The sequence below is a fragment of the Rana temporaria genome, chromosome 3 (genome assembly GCF_905171775.1).
Source record: "Rana temporaria chromosome 3, aRanTem1.1, whole genome shotgun sequence".
Taxonomy (NCBI): Eukaryota; Metazoa; Chordata; class Amphibia; order Anura; family Ranidae; genus Rana; species Rana temporaria.
The window spans coordinates 159,480,553-159,504,158 of NC_053491.1; the positions used below are offsets into that span (position 1 = coordinate 159,480,553).

Genomic DNA, 23,606 nt, shown 5'->3' on the forward strand with positions numbered 1-23,606 from the left:
AAAAAACTAAAAACTGATTGGTTACTATGCACAGCTGCACCAGATTCTGTGTGTACCATTTTTCCCCCCCTTTGTGTCTTACTGTGCCATACCCAACCCCCTCAGAGCTGATTGTCTTGGCTACTCTGCAGTTCATCTTTACTAAAGTCACTTTGTTTTTGTAAATGGCTGACTTCCACTGCCACCCACTGTGATCAAATTTTCAACAGGGTCAAAAGCTGCATAGTCTACTAACTCCCTAAACTGCAGCCCCAGTGCTGCAAGTCTCTGTCACCATTCTACTTGTAAATTCAAATAAAAGGTGTTTAAAGGAAACAGCACTGCTGTACCACTGCTGTAAAGTTACAAAAGAATAAAAAGACTCTGTCAAGGTAAAAACACTTGCAGGTATAAAGTGCGTCAAACATATCTTGGTTTTGTTTGTGGAAGGTATGCTGCAACCCCCCTGCAGCAGTCTTCAAATGGCTGCAGTTATAGTTAAATATATATTGGCATTTTAATAGGCAAAGCTCCACTAGGTGTCCACACTATATACGTACCTGCATCATTTTTTTTCCCTGATAGTCTCTTTAAGCATACATATCAGTGGTGGTCAAATTTCTTGATAGGGAGGGCTTCAAATGCAGCCCCTGGCCCCGACATCACCAAAGAGCCGCACTTAAAATTCTGTGAAATTCAGTGTCAGAGACAGCAGATATATAACAGCATTATGTCTTTATATTTTGTCAGACTAGTGGCATGATACAAGAGATAGTCAGAGACTGCAGACCTGCTACAGTAGATTTTCAGAGACTGAAGGCATTATACAAAAGATAGTTAGAGACAGTGAACATGATACATGAGACCTTTAGAGACTGTGAACATGCTATAGAAGTCATTGGAGACATATTACATGAGACTGATAGAAATCATTGCTATAACAGGACAATAGGGAAATACAGATTAGTGTCTGCAGCGGCCTCTAGGGCTGCACAAAGTGTGCTAAATGGCCACAGGTTGGACACCAGAGATCTATGCATATATACTGCAGACAGAAAAAAGGAAGATATATGTATGTATATACAGGGTATTTTTTCTCAAGCAATAGGTGCTGGAACTTAACCACGACCCGCCAAAACCCCTCCACCCACACACACCCTCCAAATCACATCAAATAGTAGGTGTGGTCAGTTAAATTTCACGAACAGTAGGAGGGTCTTCAAGGGGCATTAAATGCCAGGATTGAATTACATACAGAGTGCAGAGTTCAAGGGGTTACATGCAGAGTGCAGAGCTGTAAACACAGAAAACAGACTTCTCTGTTTACAAGTGACTGTGGTGAGCAGACACCAAAGGGTCTATTCCAGAGGTGGTCTATTCCAGAGCTGTGTGTATGTGTATATATATATATATATATATATATATATATATATATATATATATACAGTACAGACCAAAAGTTTGGACACAACTTCTCATTCAAAGAGTTTTCTTTATTTTAATGAAGGCATCAAAAACTATGAATGAACACATGTGGAATTATACATAACAAAAAAGTGTGAAACAACTGAAAATATATTTCATATTCTAGGTTCTTCAAAGTAGCCACCTTTTGCTTTGATTACTGCTTTGCACACTCTTGGCATTCTCTTGATGAGCTTCAAGAGGTAGTCACCTGGCGCAGCACCCCATAACTCTCCTTCTTGGTCAAATAGCCCTTACACAGCCTGGAGGTGTGTTTGGGGTCATTGTCCTGTTGAAAAATAAATGATGGTCCAACTAAACGCAAACCAGATGGAAAAGCATGCCGCTGCAAGATGCTGTGGTAGCCATGCTGGTTCAGTATGACTTTAATTTTGAATAAATCCCCAACAGTGTCACCAGCAAAGCACCCCCACACCATCACACCTCCTCCTCCATGCTTCACGGTGGGAACCAGGCATGTAGAGTCCATCCGTTCACCTTTTCTGCGTCGCACAAAGACACGGGGGTTGGAACCAAAGATCTCAAGTTTGGACTCATCAGACCAAAGCACAGATTTCCACTGGTCTAATGTCCATTCCTTGTGTTCTTTAGCCCAAACAAGTCTCTTCTGCTTGTTGCCTTTCTTTAGCAGTGGTTTCCTAGCAGATATTCTACCAGATATTCTACCATGAAGGCCTGATTCACACAGTCTCCTCTTACCAGTTCTAGAGATGTGTCTGCTGCAAAAGGTGGCTACTTTGAAGAACCTAGAATATGAAATATATTTTCAGTTGTTTCACACTTTTTTGTTATGTATAATTCCACATGTGTTCATTCATAGTTTTGATGCCTTCAGTGTGAATCTACAATTTTCATAGTCATGAAAATAAGGAAAACTCTTTGAATGAGAAGGTGTGTCCAAACTTTTGGTCTGTACTGTATATATATATATATATATATATATATATATATATATATATATATATATATATATATATATATATATATATATATATATATATATATATATATATACTGTATATATTATAGACAATAAAATATAAAAGCAATAAATATAATTATTAAGTAAACAGGCTATTGTAACATCAGCAGTGTTAATTATCCTTACGAGTGTATTTTTGCAATAATTTGATAGAGGTAGCCAAATATGAAAGTTAAGGCAGAAGATGCCACTGTCTGCTGCACAGTGAAATCTAATGTGGCCCTGCCCAAAATGACCTCTTAGAAAAACCACAGGCTATTACGTGGAAATATTCAATTCTGCTCATATCTTTTAATTCTGATTATATCTTTTAGTGCCAGCTGCAAACGTGCTGGCAAACAAGGGTGCAATATTACTAGTCGCTGTAATACTAGACACTGCATATTGGTTTAGTAAACATTTTGCATATTAAAAATGTTAAATAATGGGACTGCACAAAGTCTGACGTCGCAATCAGGACAATGGAACCTGGTTTCCTTTCAGATTTTCTTTCCACTGTCATCTTGCTTCGAGCAACAAACCACCCACATCCTTGTAGGTGCTGACTTTTTCTCAGTTGGTGGGAAGTGGTCCAGGTGTTCTGGGTTGACAACTCCAACAGAACAGCGTCCAGCTCTATTCACAGCCATTGATGGTGTTTGGTGGGTTACAAAGATCCGTTCGGCAACTTTTCAAATGAAGTCAGAATGAATCACAGGCTTGTCACTCTTTTTTTTGGCAGAATGTAGGCATTCCACAAGCATTGCTCAAGAAGATGCCTGAAGATCTTCCTGTAGTATTTATTTTGCTGTTTCCTCATTTCTGGGTAGAATGTTATTGCTTGGTCAGCTCTGTCAACACCTCTAATATTGTTATTGTAGTCTATGGCCCCGTACACACGACCAGTTTCCTCGGCAGAATTCAGCTTCCGACCGAGTTTCTGGCTGAATTCTGCCGAGAAACCCGGCCGTGTGTACACTTTCGGCCGAGGAAGCCGACGAGGAGCTCGGCGAGGAAATAGAGAACATGTTCTCTATTTCCTCGTTGTTCTATGGGAGCTCTCGCCCCGCCGAGGTCCTCGGCGGCTTCAGTGCTGAACTGGCCGAGGAACTCGATGTGTTTGGCACGTCGAGTTCCTCGGCCGTGTGTACGAGGCCTATCACTACTTGTGGCTTGATGATTTCTTTCCCACCTTTCGTGCATCCCATAACAGTGGAGGTATTATGAACTGTACTAATTAGGCACACATCTTTCTTGTCACGCCATGGCAGTGCCATCATTTTGCCTTTCTACCAGGCAACTATTTCTCCAGTCGTCAGCTTCTTATTGCCAAACATTTGCGGCATGTTGCGCCGGTTAGTCCTAACGGTTCCATAGGCATCTGTTTTGTTTTGCAGAAGAAACTCATAAAGTTCAGAAGACGTGTAAAAGTTGTCAGTTGTTTTTACGCAGTAGCCCTGATTTAGCACTAGCTCATTGAGTGAAAGAACAAGAGATGTTGGCATTGCAAAGTTGCTATGTTTTGGATTGAATTTTGTTCCTTTTCCAGTGTATATGACTGAATCACAAATGTAGCCAGTTGACGATTCGCATAGCATGAAGGATTTTACGCCAAATCTCTTTGATGCAATGTATTGTACCCAGCTGAGCCTTTCCTTGTAGGCCATTAAACTTTCATCTATGCTGATATCTCTTTCTGGCACATAGCTCCATTGGATATTCTTTAGAATCATTTGAGATACTACCCAAATTTTCTTGAGTTTTGGTGCAGGATGCAGGGCAAATCCTAGGCAGGGTGCACGGGGTGCTCCGCACCCAGGCGCCATAGAGGTGGGGGTGCCGAAGCTCCAAAGTCTCCTGTCTGCCCCGCCCCCTCTGCGTGTGTCGGCTCTTCTACCATAGGCGGTGTGATGAGAGGCTTCTGGGTTGGCCGGAGCTGCTGTCAATCTTCCCGTGCACTCCCAGAAATGCTCTCTGAGTGCCACCCTCCAAGTGACCAAAGATGCCACGTATGCCCCACCCCCTGTAATGTGCTTCTGCTCCCAGCGCGCCTGAGCTACAGGGATCTATTGGACAAGTACTGATCTATGGGGACACCTGCTGTGGGGGGGGGGCTCTGATGGGAGACACCTGCTGTGGGGGGGCTCTGATGGGGACAACTGCTGTGGGGGGGCTCTGATGGGGGACACCTGTTGTGGGGGGGCTCTGATGGAGGACACCTGCTGTGGGGGGCTCTGATGGGGGACACCTGCTGTGGGGGGCTCTGATAGGGGGACACTAATGAAGACTTCTTAGGGGAGCATTTCTGTGTTTGAGTCGTAGCCATAGAAACATTTGTAAAGGGGAGGAGTTAGTAAGATGACCACGCCCATGTGGAGCGCCAGAAATATTTCTGCACCCAGGCGTCTGTGACCCTAGGACCGGTCCTGGCAGGATGAGTAGTTTCATCAAATTCTTCATTATTTTTAATGGACGCTTTTTGAATGCCATGGATGGTCTCAAGTTTCCAGGCATAAAGAATGGCAGAAAGAATGATAAAACTGCAGGCAGGGCACTGGACAAAGCACTAGGGACAAAACTGATGTCAAATGATTTGATACACTGTAATCTGCCAGGATTACATTACTGTATTATGTGTGTGCTATGTTTTGTACTTTTTGAATTTGCCGCCAGTTCTGCCCCCATGCGTTGCGACGCACACAGGGAACAGAACACTAAACAGTTATGCATTGGGGCGAAGGATCCGGCCGGAGTACACAGCGGGAGTACATCGCGGGATTGTAGGGACAAGGTAAGTAACTTTAGATAGATACTACAGTGTAATCCCAAGTGTGGCTCTGGCTTACCGCTATTGGTACTGAAAATTAAACCAGAGCCACACTCAGGAATACTGCCAGGGGGGGGGGGGTAATCAGTGTCCTCTCACCAACTCTGTGTCAGAAGGGGATCCCCTATTAGTTACTGGGCAAAATATAACCCAGTCAGTGTCTTCAGCATCTGGTTCCTCAATAAGACAACAAGCTCAACCAGCATCCAGGGCATCCCCCCAATTTTGAGAATGGCTGCCACTGTGTCTCTCTTTCTCTCTGGTACAGTGCTCCACTTGCAGCCTCAGTTCCTCAGTCTCAGCCTGTAGAAACTATAGAGTCTTTAGCAGTATGCAACCTCTGCGCGCCCTCTAGTGACTGGAGGGTGGGCTTAACACTGGCTGCTCTTTGTTATGTAATAGCATCCTCTCCTGCAACCATGCCTGTAAATTGTCTCTGTCACTGATCAGACACAAAAATCCTCTCCCCCAAATGTAAACAAGGGCAGAATTGTAAAAAAATAAACTGACAGTCAAGTCCATGATGTTATTACTCTGCAACCTGTTCTGAAGACCAGGCTAACCATGAGTCACATAAAGCTCTATGCTTCTTTGGATATTATTAGTTGTTGCCACATGCCAAGCCTTCCAAACCCATGTCCCCTTGCAGTATTATGTGGGATTCTCTATCAAGTAACACAGAATATTATTATTTTCTTAAATATATTTGATTGTAAGCAAATTTTCTTTAACGTTTCATGTTGCGTGAAATACTTACAAATCAGCAGTATAATATGGCTTTAATTTAAATATTTAATTTTTTCCTACACAGGCTGAAGCACTACATGTGAACCCACTCTACATACTCATCCCTACAACTCTTTGTACATCATTTGCCTTCCTGCTTCCTGTAGCAAACCCTCCAAATGCCATTGTCTTTTCTTATGGTCATCTACAAGTTATAGACATGGTAAGTTGCATATACACCCCTTCCCATTCAGTGTCCTTTTCTTCCAGGCACCAGGCACTTTAAACCCCTAATAGATCCATTTAATAGCGATGGCCATGAACCTCTCCTGCACCCCTCTTCATACTACTACTATAACTCACTAGTCTAGACAGTAGTCTCTCCTGCCTTTACTGTTTCATGGTAAGAGGAAAGGCCTCCATAGCAAAAGCAAAATACATATTTTAATTAATAGTCAGTGGAAAAACCTTACTATTAAACTCCCTCCTTAAACACAAACAAAGGTTTTACCTCGTTCATGACCAGGGAAAACTTACTAAAACTGAAGAATGCACAATCTGGTGTAGCTCTGCATTGAAACCAGCAGCTACCAAGTGTTACTGTCAAAGCATTTTTGAACAAGCTGAAGTTAGAAACTGATTGGCTACCATGCCCAGCTCCACCAAATTTTAAATGCTCCAGTTTTAGTAAATAAACCCAAGTGCTACTTTAACTGGCTGGGTCATGCAACACTGTACCCAAATGAAATTTATATATATTTTTCAGGCAAATAGAGCTTTCTTTTGATGGTATTTAATCACCACTGTGTTGATTTTGTTTTTATTATATAAACGAAAGTATACCAAAGATTACAAAAATAAGGACAAAATGTGGTCTGCTACATTTCTTTGGTAAAAATAACCCAAATCAGTGTATATTATTCAGTTTGTGTGAAAGTTATAGCATCTACAAACTACGATAATTATATTTGAAAATTGATCAATCATGATGTACTGAGTTGACTGCCTCATCTGATTTCTTGAGACCCTAAAATGTCAGGACAGTACAAATACCCCCTACATGACCCCTTTTTGAAAAGTAGACAGACCAAGGTATTTAATAAGAGGCATGATACGTTTCTTGAATTTGTAATTTCAATTTTTTTGGAAAATCAAGACATTAAATAACATTTAATTTTTTTCCCACAATTTTGCAGTTCGTCATATGACACTGCACTACTCGGGTGGGGGTTGATAAGGGATTATTTTATTTTACACTGTGATTGCTTGTTACAGTGATGATCACTGTAACAGGAATTATTTGAATCACAGCATCACATTAGTAAACAATTAGTCATGAATGAAAACCATTCATGACTCATTGACTACTAATGTGATGCTGTGATTGTCCACAGCTATCACATGGTAGAGGGTACTTTGATTGGCCCAGCTACCATGTGACCCCTGGTGAATAATCACAGATAACGCACAGTAGTAAACTATGATGTCATGAAGGAATTTTATCCATGTTGTTTACTAGGTGACATATGATCACACAGTGTTCGTGTGTTATCTGGGCTGACCACGTGCCCAATACTGAGCACCGCAATTCTATGTGTCCGGTGGACACAGTAGTCAAGGCCCAAGGCATGCACAGTGTGCATGAGTGTGATGAGGTACTAGTACATTGTGGTGCCTATTCAAGCTGCCAGCCCGCAGTAAAATTATTGTTGGCTGGTTAGCAAGTGGTTAAATTTGGTGGGCAGTAAAGATGCTTTTTCATATTGGTGAACAGTCTAAATATTGTTAAAATTCACTATATTTAACGTACAACCTAAAAAAACAGTCATGTATATATAAGCTGATTAAGCAAGCCTGGTTTGCCAAAAACAAATACTATATTACCCAGAATAAAAGGCATAATCCCAATATTACAATATAATTACAATTATAATACACCATAACATAAGATGCCCAAAATGAGACTAAATAGTATACAAAATCAATAAATTTGTTTAAAAAAAATCTCTTGACTGTGTCCAGCAAGATGCCCCAATATTTCTGCAGGTGTCACTTTGAATAATTGAATGTATTGTTGGCGTTTCTGTCTCTCTTCTGTCTTGTGCGTCCTGACTCTCTTATCATAAAAATAATATATTCTCTCTTGATAAATGTATTTTCTCCAGAATAACAAATGTTTATAAAAATGTGTCTATTTTTAGATACATAGGGCCAGATTCACAAAAGAGATACGACGAAGTATCTCCTGATACGCCGTCGTATCTCTGTGATCCGCCCGTCGTAACTATGCGGCTAATTCATAGAATCAGTTACGCATAGATAGCCCTAAGATCCGACAGGTGTAATTGACTTACACCGTCAGATCTTAGGATGCAATTCTAGGCCGGCCGCTAGGTGGCGATTCCATTGCGGTCGGCGTAGAATATGCAAATGACTACTTACGCCGATTCACGAACGTCCACTTTGCCCGTCGCTCTAAATTTACGTCGTTTTCCTAGAGATACGCGGCGCAAAACTAAGGGTGCCCTGTAGGTGGCCTAGCCAATGTTAAGTATGGCCGTCGTTCCCGCATCGAAATTTAAAATTTCACGTCGTTTGCGTATGTCATCCGTGTATGGCGCTGGACGCCATTTACGTTAACGGCGAAATCAATGACGTCCTTGCGACGTCATTTAGCGCAATGCACGTCGGGTAATTTGACGGATGGAGCATGCACAGTACGTTCGGTGTGGGAACGCGCCTAATTTAAATGGTGCCCGAACCATTTGAATTAGGCGGGCTTGCGCCGAGCGGATTTTTTACGTTACACCGCCGCAAGTTTACAGGTAAGTGCTTTGTGAATCAGGCACTTACGCTGTAAACCTGCGGCGGTGTAACGTAAATGGGATACGTTACGCCGCCGCAGCGTAACGTATTTGTACCAGAATCTGGTCCATACTGTATATGTAATTGTACATGTAACATATGCTACGTATACCTGGTTAGGTATACGTTAATGTAAAAAATTAGTAAAAGCTGCAGGAAAAACTGTTCCTGGAACTTTTTAATTGTTATTATAGTTTCTGGCAACAATTTGTTTGTTATATTTGTTTTGTATTTTTATCTTCATGGCTCCTTATATATTGGTTTGGTGTTTTTTTTTTGCCCTTAGGTAAAGGCTGGACTGGGTATTAATATAATAGGAGTTCTTGTTGTGATGCTGTGTGTATCGACCTGGGCAATACCAATGTTCAATCTCAACACATATCCATCGTGGGCTCCAAATATTGATCCTACAAACAGCACATTCCCGATTACATCACTCCTGACTACTGCTGGGTGAAAATACAGATTAGTACATGTAGACTAATAATCATCTCCCTAATACAAGTGTACTACTGGTCATACATACACATCCACCTCATTTTCTAAGCCTTGGCCTGAGGTCCACAGTATGGATAATGCATAGTTTATTGCAAAGACCTGATTAATTTTTGAAGATAGTTATATTTCTGGCCAAAGCAGACTGAATGTACCGTTCATTTCTAGATAACCTCTTCTACCACATTTCTCACCTTTTTTTATACATATATTTTTTTTTTCATTAATATTATAAATGCATTGTTTATTTTCATGGAAATCCAATGTGTTAGTGTATATGCAAATATATTAATGTAATGTACATATGTATATGTATTTTATTTTATTATTGTAAATTGCCATATTTAGACAAACTTGTGAGGGCTGCATAAGTAGAGATGAGTAAGAATAGAATGCATGTATACTTTCCAAGATGTCTACCTCAAGAAATATTTCTATCATTTATCATCACTGAGTGCAAAATGAATGGGATGAGTTGAAACAGCTACACTGTAATGACTACAAAAAATGGACCAGCTGCCCTGTCAAGGTCACACAGCTTTGAGAGATGCTTCTTTATGCTAAAAATTCCTGTTCTATACATTATGATTTGCTTTATGAACACAGCACATCTATAACTATATAAGCGTCATCACTGGCCCAAGTAAACACAAATGTAATGTTTCACTTTAGTGTGTCAAGAAAGTAAACTAACCACAACTTTTCTGGCACAGTATAAAGCTGATACGTTTTCATGGACAGCCCTATAGTAGGCATAGAATCAATGCTTCAGTAACACCAGACTTAGACCCGGTTTACACAGGGGCAGCACGACTTTGGCAGAGACTTAGCAAGGCGATCTCAAGATGACTTCAGAGGCGACTTGCAAAATGACTTCTGTGTTGAAGTCAATGGAAGTCGCCCCGAGTCGCCCCCAAAGTCATACAAGGATCTTTTTCTAAGTCGGAGCGACTTGAGTCACTCCTATTAGAACGGTTCCATTGAACATAGCGGAGCGCGACTTGTCAGGCGACTGAGTCGCCTGGCGAGTCGCCCATGTGAACTAGCTGTTTTTCCTTTCCATTGCTGGCCCAATAGTAGCAAGCTTTGTAAGGATTATTTCTAGAGATACTACCTAAAAAGTCTGTTTGTTTTAATATATTTTTATTAAATTTTTGTACAAATACAAAGCATTACACACTTTTCCAAAAGCATTTATACATTACATTCATAAAAACACATAAAATACCAGAATGAAACCATCCATGACATATACTGAAGGTCTGAATTAGTTTGCCATCTGTTATATTTTAGTTTGGAGAAACAAAAACAGTGTTAGGGTTTTTTATCATTCTGTCTCCCACATCTAATTTTATAATATTTCAGCCCATTATAAATAACTCCTAATAAACGCTGCATAATGAAACCCTATGTAACTACAGTGAGGTTAAGTGAGATGGATCACTTTGAACATCTCTTGCCCTCTATGTGGGATAAAGGGATTTGATAGGAGATTGGTTTGTCATCAGATATAGCCTATGAAGTTTAAAAGAGCAACAACACAAATTAAGATTCCTATTGACTCAGGCTTCGTACACACGACCGAGTTTCTCGGGAAAAAACAGCAAGAAACTTGCTGTTTTTTTTTTTTTTTGCCGAGGAAACTGGTCGTGTGTACATTTTTCGACGAGGAAACTGTCGAGGAACTCGACGAGCCAAAAAGAGAGCATGTTCTCTTTTTCCTCGACGGGAATGGAGAAAATTGGCTTGTCGAGTTCCTCGACAGCCTAACAAGGAACTCGACGAGCAAAACGATGTGTTTCGCCCGTCGAGTTCCTCGGTCGTGTGTACGAGGCTTTACTCTAATAGTCCTCTTTACGGAAATGGTGTTTAGGTATCACATCACCAGTCAGTACAGAACCACTAAAAATTAAATAGTCTTAGGCATTGGGAAAGAGTGGTGTTCCCTCCCTCTATGCACAGGGAAATTATTCCTCTAGTGGGACTTTAAAAGGTAAACACCTCTATAAGTAAAGGCGTAGGGTATGAGTATCATGTATTTATTAAGAATAACAGTAGATGAACACAATCTACAGTGCAAACAATGAAGAAAAAGGGGGGGGGGGTGTACAGGATGCATAGAAAATTATGAAAACAAGCATGCAATACATTAAAGCGTTAGTAAAGGAAAAAAATGTTTTCATTTAAAATAACAAACATGTTATACTTACTTCCACTGTGCAGTTCGTTTTGCACAGAGTGGCCCCAATCCACGTCTTCTGGGGTCCCTCGGCCGCTGTCTCTGGTCCTCCCCGCAATTACTCACAGTCACCACAGTCATGCGAGCGCTCGCATGGTGGTCAGTAATTGCAGGCGCGCTCCCGTGATACAGCAAGTGGCCATAGCCGCTCGCTGTATCACTCGCTCCTGCCCCTCAGCGCGCCGCATCACTGGATGTGATTGGATGTGTCACTGGATGTCACTAGATGTGATTGACAGCAGCGCCAGCCAACGGCTGTGCTGCTCTCAATCCATCCGCTCTAGCCAATCAGCGGCCAGGCTGAGCGGCGAAGAGGATCTCGGGATCGCGCGGGACTTTCGAGGGGTCAGGTAAGTATAACGGGGGCTCGGGGGGGGGGGGGGGGTCGGCAGCATCCAATGTTTTTTACAACTTCTTTAAGGTACAATCATTACTCCGTTGCATAAATAAAACACAAATGGGGAGAACCCACTAATATAAGATTGAAAAACGTTTTTTTTTTTCTTTTTAAGGGAAAGTCACAGAAGGGAAGGGAAAACAGAAGGAGGTATAGGGGTAGAGAAAATGTTATTATCATAGCACTTTTGTATTTTTTTTTTAGTTTGGCATATTACAAGAACATTGGAGGAAGTGAAAATGGGAATACCTAGGTTGTGCGGATGGATGGGCAGGGGTTGGGGGATAGCAGCTGGAGCATTGATTAAACAATTGAGGGGAGTATCAAACCCAGAGAAGAATACGAGGGGGAATAAGGTAAAGTTTATTCCATAAATGTAGTTTAAGATCGAAGGTTATTTTGAGTTGTACACTATTGGTCTGTTTTTTTTTGTGTCAAGTCTATATGCAAATGTTATTGAGGTAAGGAATGTAAAGTATTTTTGTACTGTAAGAAAAATTGAATAAAAATGAATTAAACACTGAAGAACATTGAATAGCAAAGACCCTATGTAACTAAAGTATAAAGTGAGGTTACGTGAAACTGATCACTCTAAACATCAAATCACATAAAGGGGAAGTACGTATAGATTTAATTTACCTTGTACATGATTGAAAGTTTGGCGTGAACACAGGGTCACCTAATTTTTCTTAACCTCACTTCACTATGTAGTACATCAGGCCCAATATGGGCAATTTGACATTCCACATTTGATGTGCAAAATAATTTTATAGTCAATAAAGTATTCCATACATTTTAAATGATCCTGTTCTGATATACATCCTGGGTTTACAGACATGTAAATATGATGTTTGTGCTTGTGTTTTTGAATTTGAGTAAAACAAGAATTAATCCTTGCAATGCAGTAACATAAAAATACATTTTCAATAACAGTGATTTGCAGGATTGATATTCAGAGTAAACACGCTCTAGTTAGCCTGTGCAATAAATTAATTTACATATTTTTGCAAGTCAAATACTAAATCGTTATTCCAGGACAGTGTCACACAGCACAATGAACAGTCTTCAAATGCTTAGGAACTACTGCACTTTTATTGTTTAGATCAATGTAAGCAGTAAAAATGATTGTGAGTAATATCCAAAACCAGCTCAGACAGTTTATGTTTGTTTTTAAATGTTTTAGGTTTAAAATATTATACATTTTATTTTAATATTTTAAAAAGCAACATCAGTCCTATGGTTTATTTTTATAATTTTTTTTGGACCTTAAATATTTTCTAAAATTTTATTTAGCATAAAAGCACATAGTATTTTTTTTTGGAGAGCATAAATATGAGGTATGTTTGGGAATAAATAAATCCATATAAAGAAAATAGCTGCAGGAATAGAAAATTAAAACTTAGATCATTTGCTTTAAATTTACAGGTTTTCACCAAAATCAGACATTTTTTGCAAACGGCACTGCGTTACTTTAACTGACAATTGCGTGGTCATGCGACACTGTACCCAAATTAAACTGATGTCCTTTTTTTCCCCCACAAATAGAGCTTTCGTTTTGGTTGTATTTGATCACCTCTGTGTGTGTGTGTGTGTGTGTGTGTGTGTGTGTGTGTGTGTGTGTGTGTGTGTGTGTGTGTGTGTGTGTGTGTGTGCGTCTTTTTTGTTTGTGCTATAAACAAAAAAGAATGATAATTAAAAAAAAAAAAAAATACTTTCTGCTATAAAACATATCAAATACAAAAATGTACAAAATCTAATTTCTTCACCTATTTGGGCCAATATGTATTCTGCTACATATTTTTGGTTAAAAAAAATCCCAATAAGCATACAGTATATTGACTGGTTTGCGTAAAAGTTATAGCGTCTACAAAATAGGGGATATATTAATGGCATTTTTATTTATTTATTTTTTTACTAGTAATGGCAGTGATCAGTGATTTTTAGCAGGACTGCGACATTGCGGCAGACAGATCGGACACCTAGCTGACACTTTTGACACTTTTTTGGTAACCAGTGACATTATTACAGTGATCAGTACTAAAAACAATATGCACTGACACCGTATAAATTACACTGGCAGGGAAGGGGTGAACATCAGGGGTGATCAATGGGGTTAAAGCAGAGTTCCACCCATTTGATGGTTGGACAGTTTGGTTGAGAGCAAAAGAAAATGTGACAGTTAGCATTACAAGCATGCCAGGAATATAACTATTTTTTTAAACCATTAAATCGATGAGTGTATTTAAAATTTAAGCTTGCATCCTTCTTAAAGTGGTTATAAACATCATACATGGAATATGAACAAAGCATATCCCTCTATAGGGTGTATTGTACTTGTCTCAGTTAAAAGCACTATGGGGGTTATTTACTAAAGAAAAATCCACTTTGCACTACAAGTGCACTGCAAGTGCACTGAAAGTGCACTCGGAAGTGCAGTTACAATAGATCCGATGGGGACATGCAAGGAAAATAAAAAACAGCATTTTAGCTTGCACATAATTGGATGATAAAATCAGCAGAACTTCCCCTCATTTCAGATCTACACTTCAGATTTACAGCAACTGCACTTCCAAGTGCACTTTCAGTGCAGTGCACTTGTACCGTAAAGTGGATTTGCCTTTCGTAGATAACTCCCAATGTGTAATTTCTTTCTGCTGCTTTGTTCCTCTGCTATCAGCATGAATCATTTTTTGAGAAGTTTACCTGACTCCAAGAGTAAAAAGGTGACAGGGGAGGGATCTCCAGTTGATTGACATCCTCATCTCTGTTCCTGTGTGCTGTGTAAAGTGAGTGTGTCCCTTCCCACAATCAGTTCTCAGAGCTTTCTTTACTGAGCTTCGCAGTGTGTAACTTCAGCTCTCCTCCCTCTTTTTTTCTGATGGCTCAGGCAGACTTCATAAATTCTTAAATTTGAACAGATGTAAAGAAAAGAAATCCCCTTACATAGACAACCTATGTAAGGGGATTTGTTTCATCCCTGTGTATCACCTGAGGTCAGTCATGTCACTGGGTATATGTATAGGTTTACAACCACTTCAACTGTTTAGACTAGTACAAGATGGTAGACAGAGGCAGCGCAATGAAGACGCCAAGCAGTTACTACTGGTGAGGTTAGACTATTCTAAATCTAAAAATATAAATCTAAAACAAAATCTAAATTTGATGATTGTGCATTGAAATGGGAATCTCTGACTTTCAAGACTGAGGCCCCATACACACCAAAAAATCTATCCGCAGATAAATCCCATCAAATGGGTTTCTGCGGATAGATTCTATGGTGTGTACACTCCGTCGGATATTTATCCGCGGATAAATCTCCCCTGGGATGGATTTCCAGCAGATGGATATTTGCTGACATGCTCAACAAATCCATCTGCTGGAATCCATTCCAACGGATGGATCCGCTCGTCTGTACAGACTTACCGGATCCATCCGTCCAAAGGGATTCCCCGCACGCGTCGTAATGATTTGACGCATGCGTGGAATTCCTTATATGACAGCGTCGCGCCCGTCGCCGCGTCATAATAGCGGCGACGGCGCGACACGTCATCGGCAGAGGATTTCAGCGCGGATTTCAATGCGATGGTGTGTACACGCCATCGCATAGAAATCTTCTGAAATCCTCGAGAGGATTTATCCGCGGATACGGTCCGCTGGACCGTATCTGCGGATAAATCCTCTCGTGTGTATGGGGCCTAACAGTTATGTGTTAGGATATCAAATTACAAAAATAGAAAATGTGGTTGTATTATGGGGACATATACTTTTTGGAGAATGGCTTCTTTTGCCCATTATGTGAACCAAACATTTGAAAAAAAAAAATTCCAAACATCCAAGAGAATAACATTTAATGATAATGATAGGTGGTACCCAGTTCCTGCAACATGGACATAACATGATCATCATATTCAAGATTCTTAGTTAAGCATAAGTTATTACAAATGCTTATGTATACTATGCATTGGCAATGTTCATATACATTGCTATATACTGTGTATTTTTTTGTTTTCCTTTATGTTGAGTACAGTACTTTCTACTCAACACAGATAAAGTTTAAAGTGGCAATAAACCCCAAACCAAAATATTGAATACATTGCAGCTAACAATCATTAGATGTGGTGGTTGCATCAGTCTTCTTTTTTTAAACTTTTCCCCTCTGTTTTCACTTGGTGATCTGGCCAGTAACCAGTGTTGTAAGTAACGACGTTTAAATAAATGCTGTTACCTAACGATGCCCCCTTTGAGGGTAACGAGTAATCTACCTGATTACTACTCCCCTCTCGGCAACGTCGTTCCCATTACTTGGGCGGCGTTACTGAAATTACATTTACTACCACTAGATGGCAGCAGAGCGTGACGTCACAGAGACTCCCGCCCGCGATCCCAGCATTGGCCAGTGTGCTGTCATGATGGACATCACAGTGGACCAATGAATGCGATTCGCGGCCGGGACGTGATGACGCGTCACGTCATGCAAGACTGGCCCCTTCCCAAAACAAGAGTCAAAGCGCGCCTGTGCGTGACCTCACGCTTGCCGTGCTTTGACTCCCGTTTTGAAGGGGCCAGCTGTGTGTGACGCATCATCACGTCCCGGCCGCGAATCGGAACTTTACGGGCGAAACACATCGTTTTCCTCGTCGAGTTCCTTGTTAGGCTGTCGAGGAACTCGACAAGGCAAGTTTCTCCATTCCCGTCGAGTAAATAGAGAACTTGCTCTCTTTTTGGCTCGTCGAGTTTCTCAACAGTTTCCTCGACGGAAATGTACACACGACCGGTTTCCTCGGCAAAAAAATATCTCCCAGCAAGTTTCTTGCTGGTTTTTGCCGAGAAACTCGGTCGTGTGTACAAGGCCTGAGAATGAGAATCTGCTGCTATTTTAAAGGTACTGTTTTAATCAAGCTAAATAACATATTATTATGCTATATGTTATAAGATAAAAAATGTATTATTTATCAATTTACTGGTTGGAAGTTATAACTTCAAACTTAAGTAATGTGTCTGTTAAGCCACCTGCTTGAGTACAGTTTTTGAAAATATAGTAAATTACCTTAAAAACAATATATATTAATTATTTGTATATTACTTACTTATGGAAATTAACCAATTGCCAACCAGGGCAATTATGACACTTCTCACCTACATTTAAAAATCATATATTTTTTTGTTAGAAAATTACTCAGAACCCCAAAACATTATATATATTGTTTTAGCAGATAACCTAGGGAATAAAACATTTATGTCACACATTATTTGCGCAGCAATTATTCAAACTTGTTTTTTTTTTTAAAGAAACAGTTTCATGAATAAAAAAAAAATGAAAGTTAGCCTGTTTTTTTTTTTTTTTTTGTTCAAAAAAACTTCAATAATTATAAATCTCCATAGGTGACGATTTAAAAATGTTTACAGGTTACATGTTTACAGTTACAGAGGGGGTCTAGTGTTAGAATTATTGTTCTCACTATAACATTTGCGGCGTATGTAACCTGTGTGTATCTGGCTTTGATATTAGCCAGTGCCTTACCAGCCACTTACCTCACCGCAGGTCCCTGAAATACACTTACAAATCTAATCCAAACTCCAGCTCTCACTATGAGCATTTACAGCAAAAAAAAAAATTTTTGGGGGGGGGGGGGGGGGGGGATAAAGGTTTTACATAAATATCAGTGGCCCGGATTCAGAGAGCAATTGCGCCTGCGTAACCATAGTTACGCAGCGCAATTGTTTACTTGCGCCAGCGTAACGAATGCTCCTGATTCAGGAACCTTGTTACGCCAACTGCAGCCTAAGATATGCGTGGCATAAGGCTCTTATGCCCGCATATCTTAGGCTGCATTCTTGCGATGGCCGCTAGGTGGCGTTCCCGTTGTGCTCAGCGTATAGTATGCAAATTGCATACTAACGCCGATTCACAACGTTACGCGAGCCCTGCGTACGCAGTTTACGTCGTTTGCATACGGCGGTTTTCGCGTAAGGCTGCCCCTACCCCATTGTAAGCTTCCCTATCAATGTTAAATGGTTTGTCTCATCCTGCTAACTGCTACATCTGTAAGTCAGCTTGATCTTGTTCGACAACAAACTTACTGGCCTGATCACCAGGTGAAAATAAGGGAAATTAAGCCTAAAAAAGAAGACCAATGATACCAGCACATCTAAGAATTACTAAGCTGCAATATAATAAATGTTTTCTTTTAAGTTTAATACCACTTAAACCTTTGTAAAAATAATTATTTTTGTATGGCATGTGTTATTTTGTTTTTGTTAATTTAAAAAACACTTTTAATAAAGAAATAAAAAAAAGAATTGATTTTTTTTCTTTTTCTTGAATCAACATTTTCATTATGTTGGCATAGTCCAGTTATTGCAGCTTTCATGATTACAATAAAAAAACAAAGCTTAGCATTAGTGTGCGCAGCCTATTACAATACCCCAGAGCACAAACACACATATGCGTGTATATCAGCAGAGCCATGGACGGTATCAATAGAGCAGAGATTGGTGTCAGTAGGGCAGTGGACGGTGTCAGTAGTTTTTATTTATATTATTTCTTAAATCTTTTTTTACAATATTATTTTTTGGTGAAATATCAAGGGTCGAAACAGAAAAAAAAGGGACTGAGGACAGAGCTTCTCCAGTCCTTTTCTTGAGCCTCAGCTTTACTGGACAGTGAACGAATGGGAAGTGAAGAGCGGCTTCCCGTTCATTTACAAACTGAAGAATAATAAACATAGTTTACTATGCTTCAGTTAAGAATGAACACAGGAGTGATCAGTACAGATCACTCACTGTGTTCATTCATCACTCCTAAACAAAACAAAAACATCCTTTGCAGCATGCGATAGAAGAGGAGAGGAAGGAAGCTGGCAGCACTGCAGAGGTAGGACAGGGGACGCCAGGAAGCAGGGGAAATCAGCACTGCACAGGGTAATAATGGCGTGCCCAGGCAAACCCAGCACACCCTGTGCACACGCCTATGAAGCTTAGTATTATTTGCATACAGTCCCAACTCTGATCTCTCATACATCTATAAATCTGCAAACATCTTCAAAAAGTTGTTTAATGCCCAACTCCTGGCTTAATTCAACAACCACATACACACTTGTACTCTTGTACCCTCCACCCTAGACCTACATGCTTGTTTCAAATTGCAAAGCTCTTTACTGTTGTGTGATCACATGGAAAAGCTACTGGGAAACACCCCTGAACCTATGCAAGAAAATACCCATACATACCAATTTCTCTGCCTGCTGAGTCTCACCACACTCTTCTACCTCCAGTGGTGGGCAGATTTTAAATACTACAGGTAGCTGTGACATGTAATGAAAGGCCATATGTAAAGAGAAGCGTATAAAAGTGGGCAAAAAGGGCGGAGGGAGAGTGTATCCCTGGAGAGGATAGGGAGTTTTTTTTCTTGCAAAGGGGAGCTGGGGGTGACTAATCATTGAGGAATAGAGCAGTCAGAGCCATAGGAGTATAGTCACTGAGAATATAAAATTAAATGGATGCAAGATGCTTCCAATGCCCTTCTGTTGTATATAAGAATGATAGTTCTATGTGAGGAGGGTCATGTCACTGCTTCATGGTGGATACTGGAAAGTGATGTGTTAGTGCTGGTGGGCAAGGTACAGGGTGGCCTGGGGGTTAGATTGAAGGCAGAATCCCCTAAGTGAAAGTGGCACTTAGCTTATTATGTTATAGGATAGAATGGAATAGGGTAGGATGTCTACATAAAATGTATAACACCAGCACAAGCACATACTGTACTTAAAGTGGTATTATGCTGATTGTATTTTCATTTTACAATGCGTACATCACATCCTGAAAACACAATTTATGCATCACCTCCAGGGCTTTTTTTCAGTTGATACTTGCCAATATACAGTACTGGCACCTCTGGCAGCCACGGGTCTTGGCAGGGTGGCACGAGGCCACTCAGGGACAGTGGCAATGTTTGTTATCTTAGTCAAACTGTGCCTCTTCCAGGCTTCCTGTCAGTGGGACCCACAATGACAAACTGCGTCTCTGTGACTGCTGTCAAATGTATAAACAAAGACCCAGGACAGACAAAGTCAAATTTCTCACTACCTTACCAGGCTCGGACTAATGGTACCATCTAATGCAGAGCCCTGCAGAGGACGTGAGTGGTGCAAGTTTTCCTCTGCCCTGGCTGCTTGTTTACATGTGACAGCTGAGTTATCTGTAACTGCAATAACTGTGGGTTTGCACTAACAGAAGGTGAGTATGGGACACAGTTTAACTAATAGGGCAACTAACTCTCATCTGGGAGACTGATTGGCTAAGCTGTCAATGCAATCAAAGTTGGGTCTGCACCAATGGAGGTCTAAATGAGCCAGGATCATTCTATTAAGGTACAAAAATATCTCTGCTAGGTGCTAGTACACATGTTCTACAACACCTCATTCCATATACTATTCCTTACATTCCCTATTTGCACCACCTCATTCAGTATACTATGCTGCATGTTCTCATTCTAAACTGCCTCATTCCATATGTCATGCAATATGCTCCCATTCTGCACCACTTCATTCCATATGCCCTGCTGTACATTCTACATACAGTACCAGGATATTTGTTCCTGTTATGTACGAACGTACCTGGTAGTCAGAGCCTAGTGTGCATGAGAAGGCCTCTCTTACAGCCCTGGCTCGAGAGTCACTGAAGTGGGAACAGGGAGCTCAAGAGCACAGTGAGGTAGGAGTGCCGGAGTGGTAGTAGTAGTCAGGCACTGGATGACGATCCTTCAGAGATGGCTGGAACTGAGGACAGCTGGAGCGGAAGTGGTGGATCAGTGGTCCAGGAGCTGGAGGAACTGGAACAGCGACAGCAGGAGCTGGAGAGGTAAGCCGGGTTAGGTATAAGCAACAGGCAGTAGCGGAGTCAGACGGGCCGGGTCAAGCAGGAAATCAGGTAGCTGATGCGGAGGGCTAAAGCGTGGTCAAAGGTTCAGGCAAAAAGGTCTGGCTGCAGGTAGGCAGAGAAGGTGAGCAAGGTCAAACAAGCCAGGGGTCGAGGATCAGATAGTCAGGCAGAGCCGGGTCGGTACTGGTAGCAGGTTAGACAGGGATTCAGAACACTGATACAGAGCTGCAGATCAGACAGCACTGTATTAGGGCAGCTGCTGGCTTTTTAAAGGCAAAATGGCGCCAACCAGTGTTAACGTGCACGTGCGTGCTCCCGATTGGCGCATGTGCGCGCGCATTTGGCGCGCGCCGGCGCACAGGCACAGATGGCTGCTGCCATCTAACTTGTGCAGCAGTATGCGTGCACATGCACGCATGCCGGGGTCTAGTGACAGGTCCCTGACAGTTCCCTATTGTGCATCACATTGTTCCATTCGCCATGCTTGTACATTCTCTCTCCATAGATCCTCATTCCATATAACATGCTGTACATTTCCTATTCTACACTGCCTCATTCCTTATGCCTTGCGTACATTCCCTATTCTGCACCATCTCATTCTATATACCCTTCTGTATGTTCCCATTCTGCACAGCCTCATGCCATATGTAATTCTGAACTTTACCTATTCCACACTGCCACATTCTATATGCCATGATGTACATTCCCTCTACACACATCATAATTTTATATGCCATGCAGCATGTTCCCTATTCTACACCACCTCATTCCATATGACATACTATACATTCTGCTAAAGACCCACCGGAACAGAGGCTTTTGGAGGGATCTGCAGGGTGGTCTCTTGCCTACTGACTATGGGCCCTGGCTTTTGAAGGAGCTCTACTCTTTAGGAGGTGTGTGCCTAGGGGGCCCTTGGAGTGGTCTTGCTTCAGATTTGGGTCCCGAAACATACAGACCCTGCGAATCTAGATCCTGTTTGGGTGTCTTTGTTAAGATACAGCTTTCTCCAGTCTGGAACCAGGTATTATAGCTAAGCACCCAAGAACTAGACAACACTAGCTTAGGTGCAAACTGGAACTTACTTTATTGTAAACTCAGAAACACAGAATATATATACCACACAAAATCATATAAGAGCTTGATCACGTTATGCAAACAGTAAGATAAATAACATTGCTAAAGAGCAGCCAACATAAACAGTAATATATTTGAACTGTAAGCCAACTAGTCACCCCAGATCAGCCTAGGTGACTCAGTGCCCACCCAGACCATTCAACACCAGTTCCCAGTAAAAAGACCTAGGGCTGTCCAAATCACTAAAGAATTAGCAGACAGACAGAAACAATAGGTGGCTAAATTAACAATTAGAATTCAGGAGGCACACAATGGGGAAATTATACAAAGGGAGCAAGACACCTTAGTAAACAGATTAAAGCAGGTGACACCAGCATCGGGTTGTTTTGAGCTGATTATAACATCTGCTCTGAGTCTCACAGTCTAAAACAATCATTGCTGTTTTGGGCAAAACGACCCCAAACCTGTATCCAGGTCCTAGAGTCTGTGTGTTTAAGGGAGACATGGACCCAAATCTGAAGCAAGATCACTTCAAGGATCCCCCAGACACACACCTCCCAATGAGTATAGCTCCCTTAAAAGCCAGGGCCCATAGTCAGTAGGCAAGAGGCCATTCTGCAGGCCCCTCCAAAAGCCCCTGTTCCGGTTGGGTCTGTCACACATTCCCTATTCCACACAGCCTTCTTACATATACCATGCTGCACACTCCATATTCCACACTGCCTCATTCCATATGGCATGCTATACATTCCGTATCGCCTTATTCCATATGCCTTGCTGTACATGTCTTTTTCCACTGTGGCTCATTTAATATGCTATGCAGTACTTTCCCTATTCCACACGGCCTCATTCCATACAATAAGCTGATTCTGCACTACCCCATTCCATATGCCATGATGTAAGTTCCTTTTTCCAAACCACCTCATTTCATAGCCATGCTGTGTGTTCCCAATACCAGACCACCTCATTCCATACTGTATGTCCCCTTCCCTGCGTACCTCATTTCATATTCCTTGCCGTACGTTCCTTACCCCCACACCACCTCATTTAATATGCCATGCTACATGTTCCCTATTCCACACCACCTCATTGTGTATTGTTACTGCTGGGGGACTTACTGATGCTGCTGTGGGAATTTGTATTGCTATTGGTGGATTTAATAATGCTTCTGAGGGATTTCATGTTGCTGTTAGTGTATTTTTGATGCTGCTGGAAGATTAATTGTTTTTATTGGGGGATTTATTGTTGCTGCTGGGGGATTTTTTTTGTTGCTGCTGGCGGGGGAATATTATTCTGATGGAGAAATTTAGTGTTGTGGCTGGGAAATGTATTGTTTCTGCTTTTTTTAAAAAAAAAAGGAGGCAATCTTAGGAGTTGGAAACAGGGCACAAATAAGAGTAAACCAGAGTTGGTGGTGGGGGTGGGGGTACCTGAACCTATTCACTTAGAAAAAAAGCCATGATCTCCCAATGCACCAAAATATTCAGTAATGTGCTCATTATAGATAAAACAAAACAAATACATAAAAATTTAATTAATTACGTAGGAGAATCAACAATGTATGGCAAAAATGATTAATGAAAATAATTTCATGAATTTTTGTCATAGATTTTTATTGTCATTACTCTTATGTATTAAACCTGGAACATTACAGCATTTACAGATACATTTAATTTCA

At 41.0% G+C, this 23,606-nt stretch overlaps 1 protein-coding gene across 1 annotated transcript in view; it reads left to right on the forward strand.

Moving 5' to 3' along the window:
* SLC13A1 (solute carrier family 13 member 1) overlaps positions 1-10,211 on the forward strand; it is a 106,553-nt gene extending 96,342 nt beyond the window's left edge. Inside the window, exons 15-16 of the mRNA XM_040343716.1 lie at positions 6,064-6,201; positions 9,130-10,211. Coding sequence (XP_040199650.1) covers positions 6,064-6,201; positions 9,130-9,300 — 309 coding nt within the window. The 3' untranslated portion in view covers positions 9,301-10,211. The remainder of the gene's footprint in view (positions 1-6,063; positions 6,202-9,129) is intronic.
* The last annotated feature ends 13,395 nt before the right edge of the window (positions 10,212-23,606 follow it).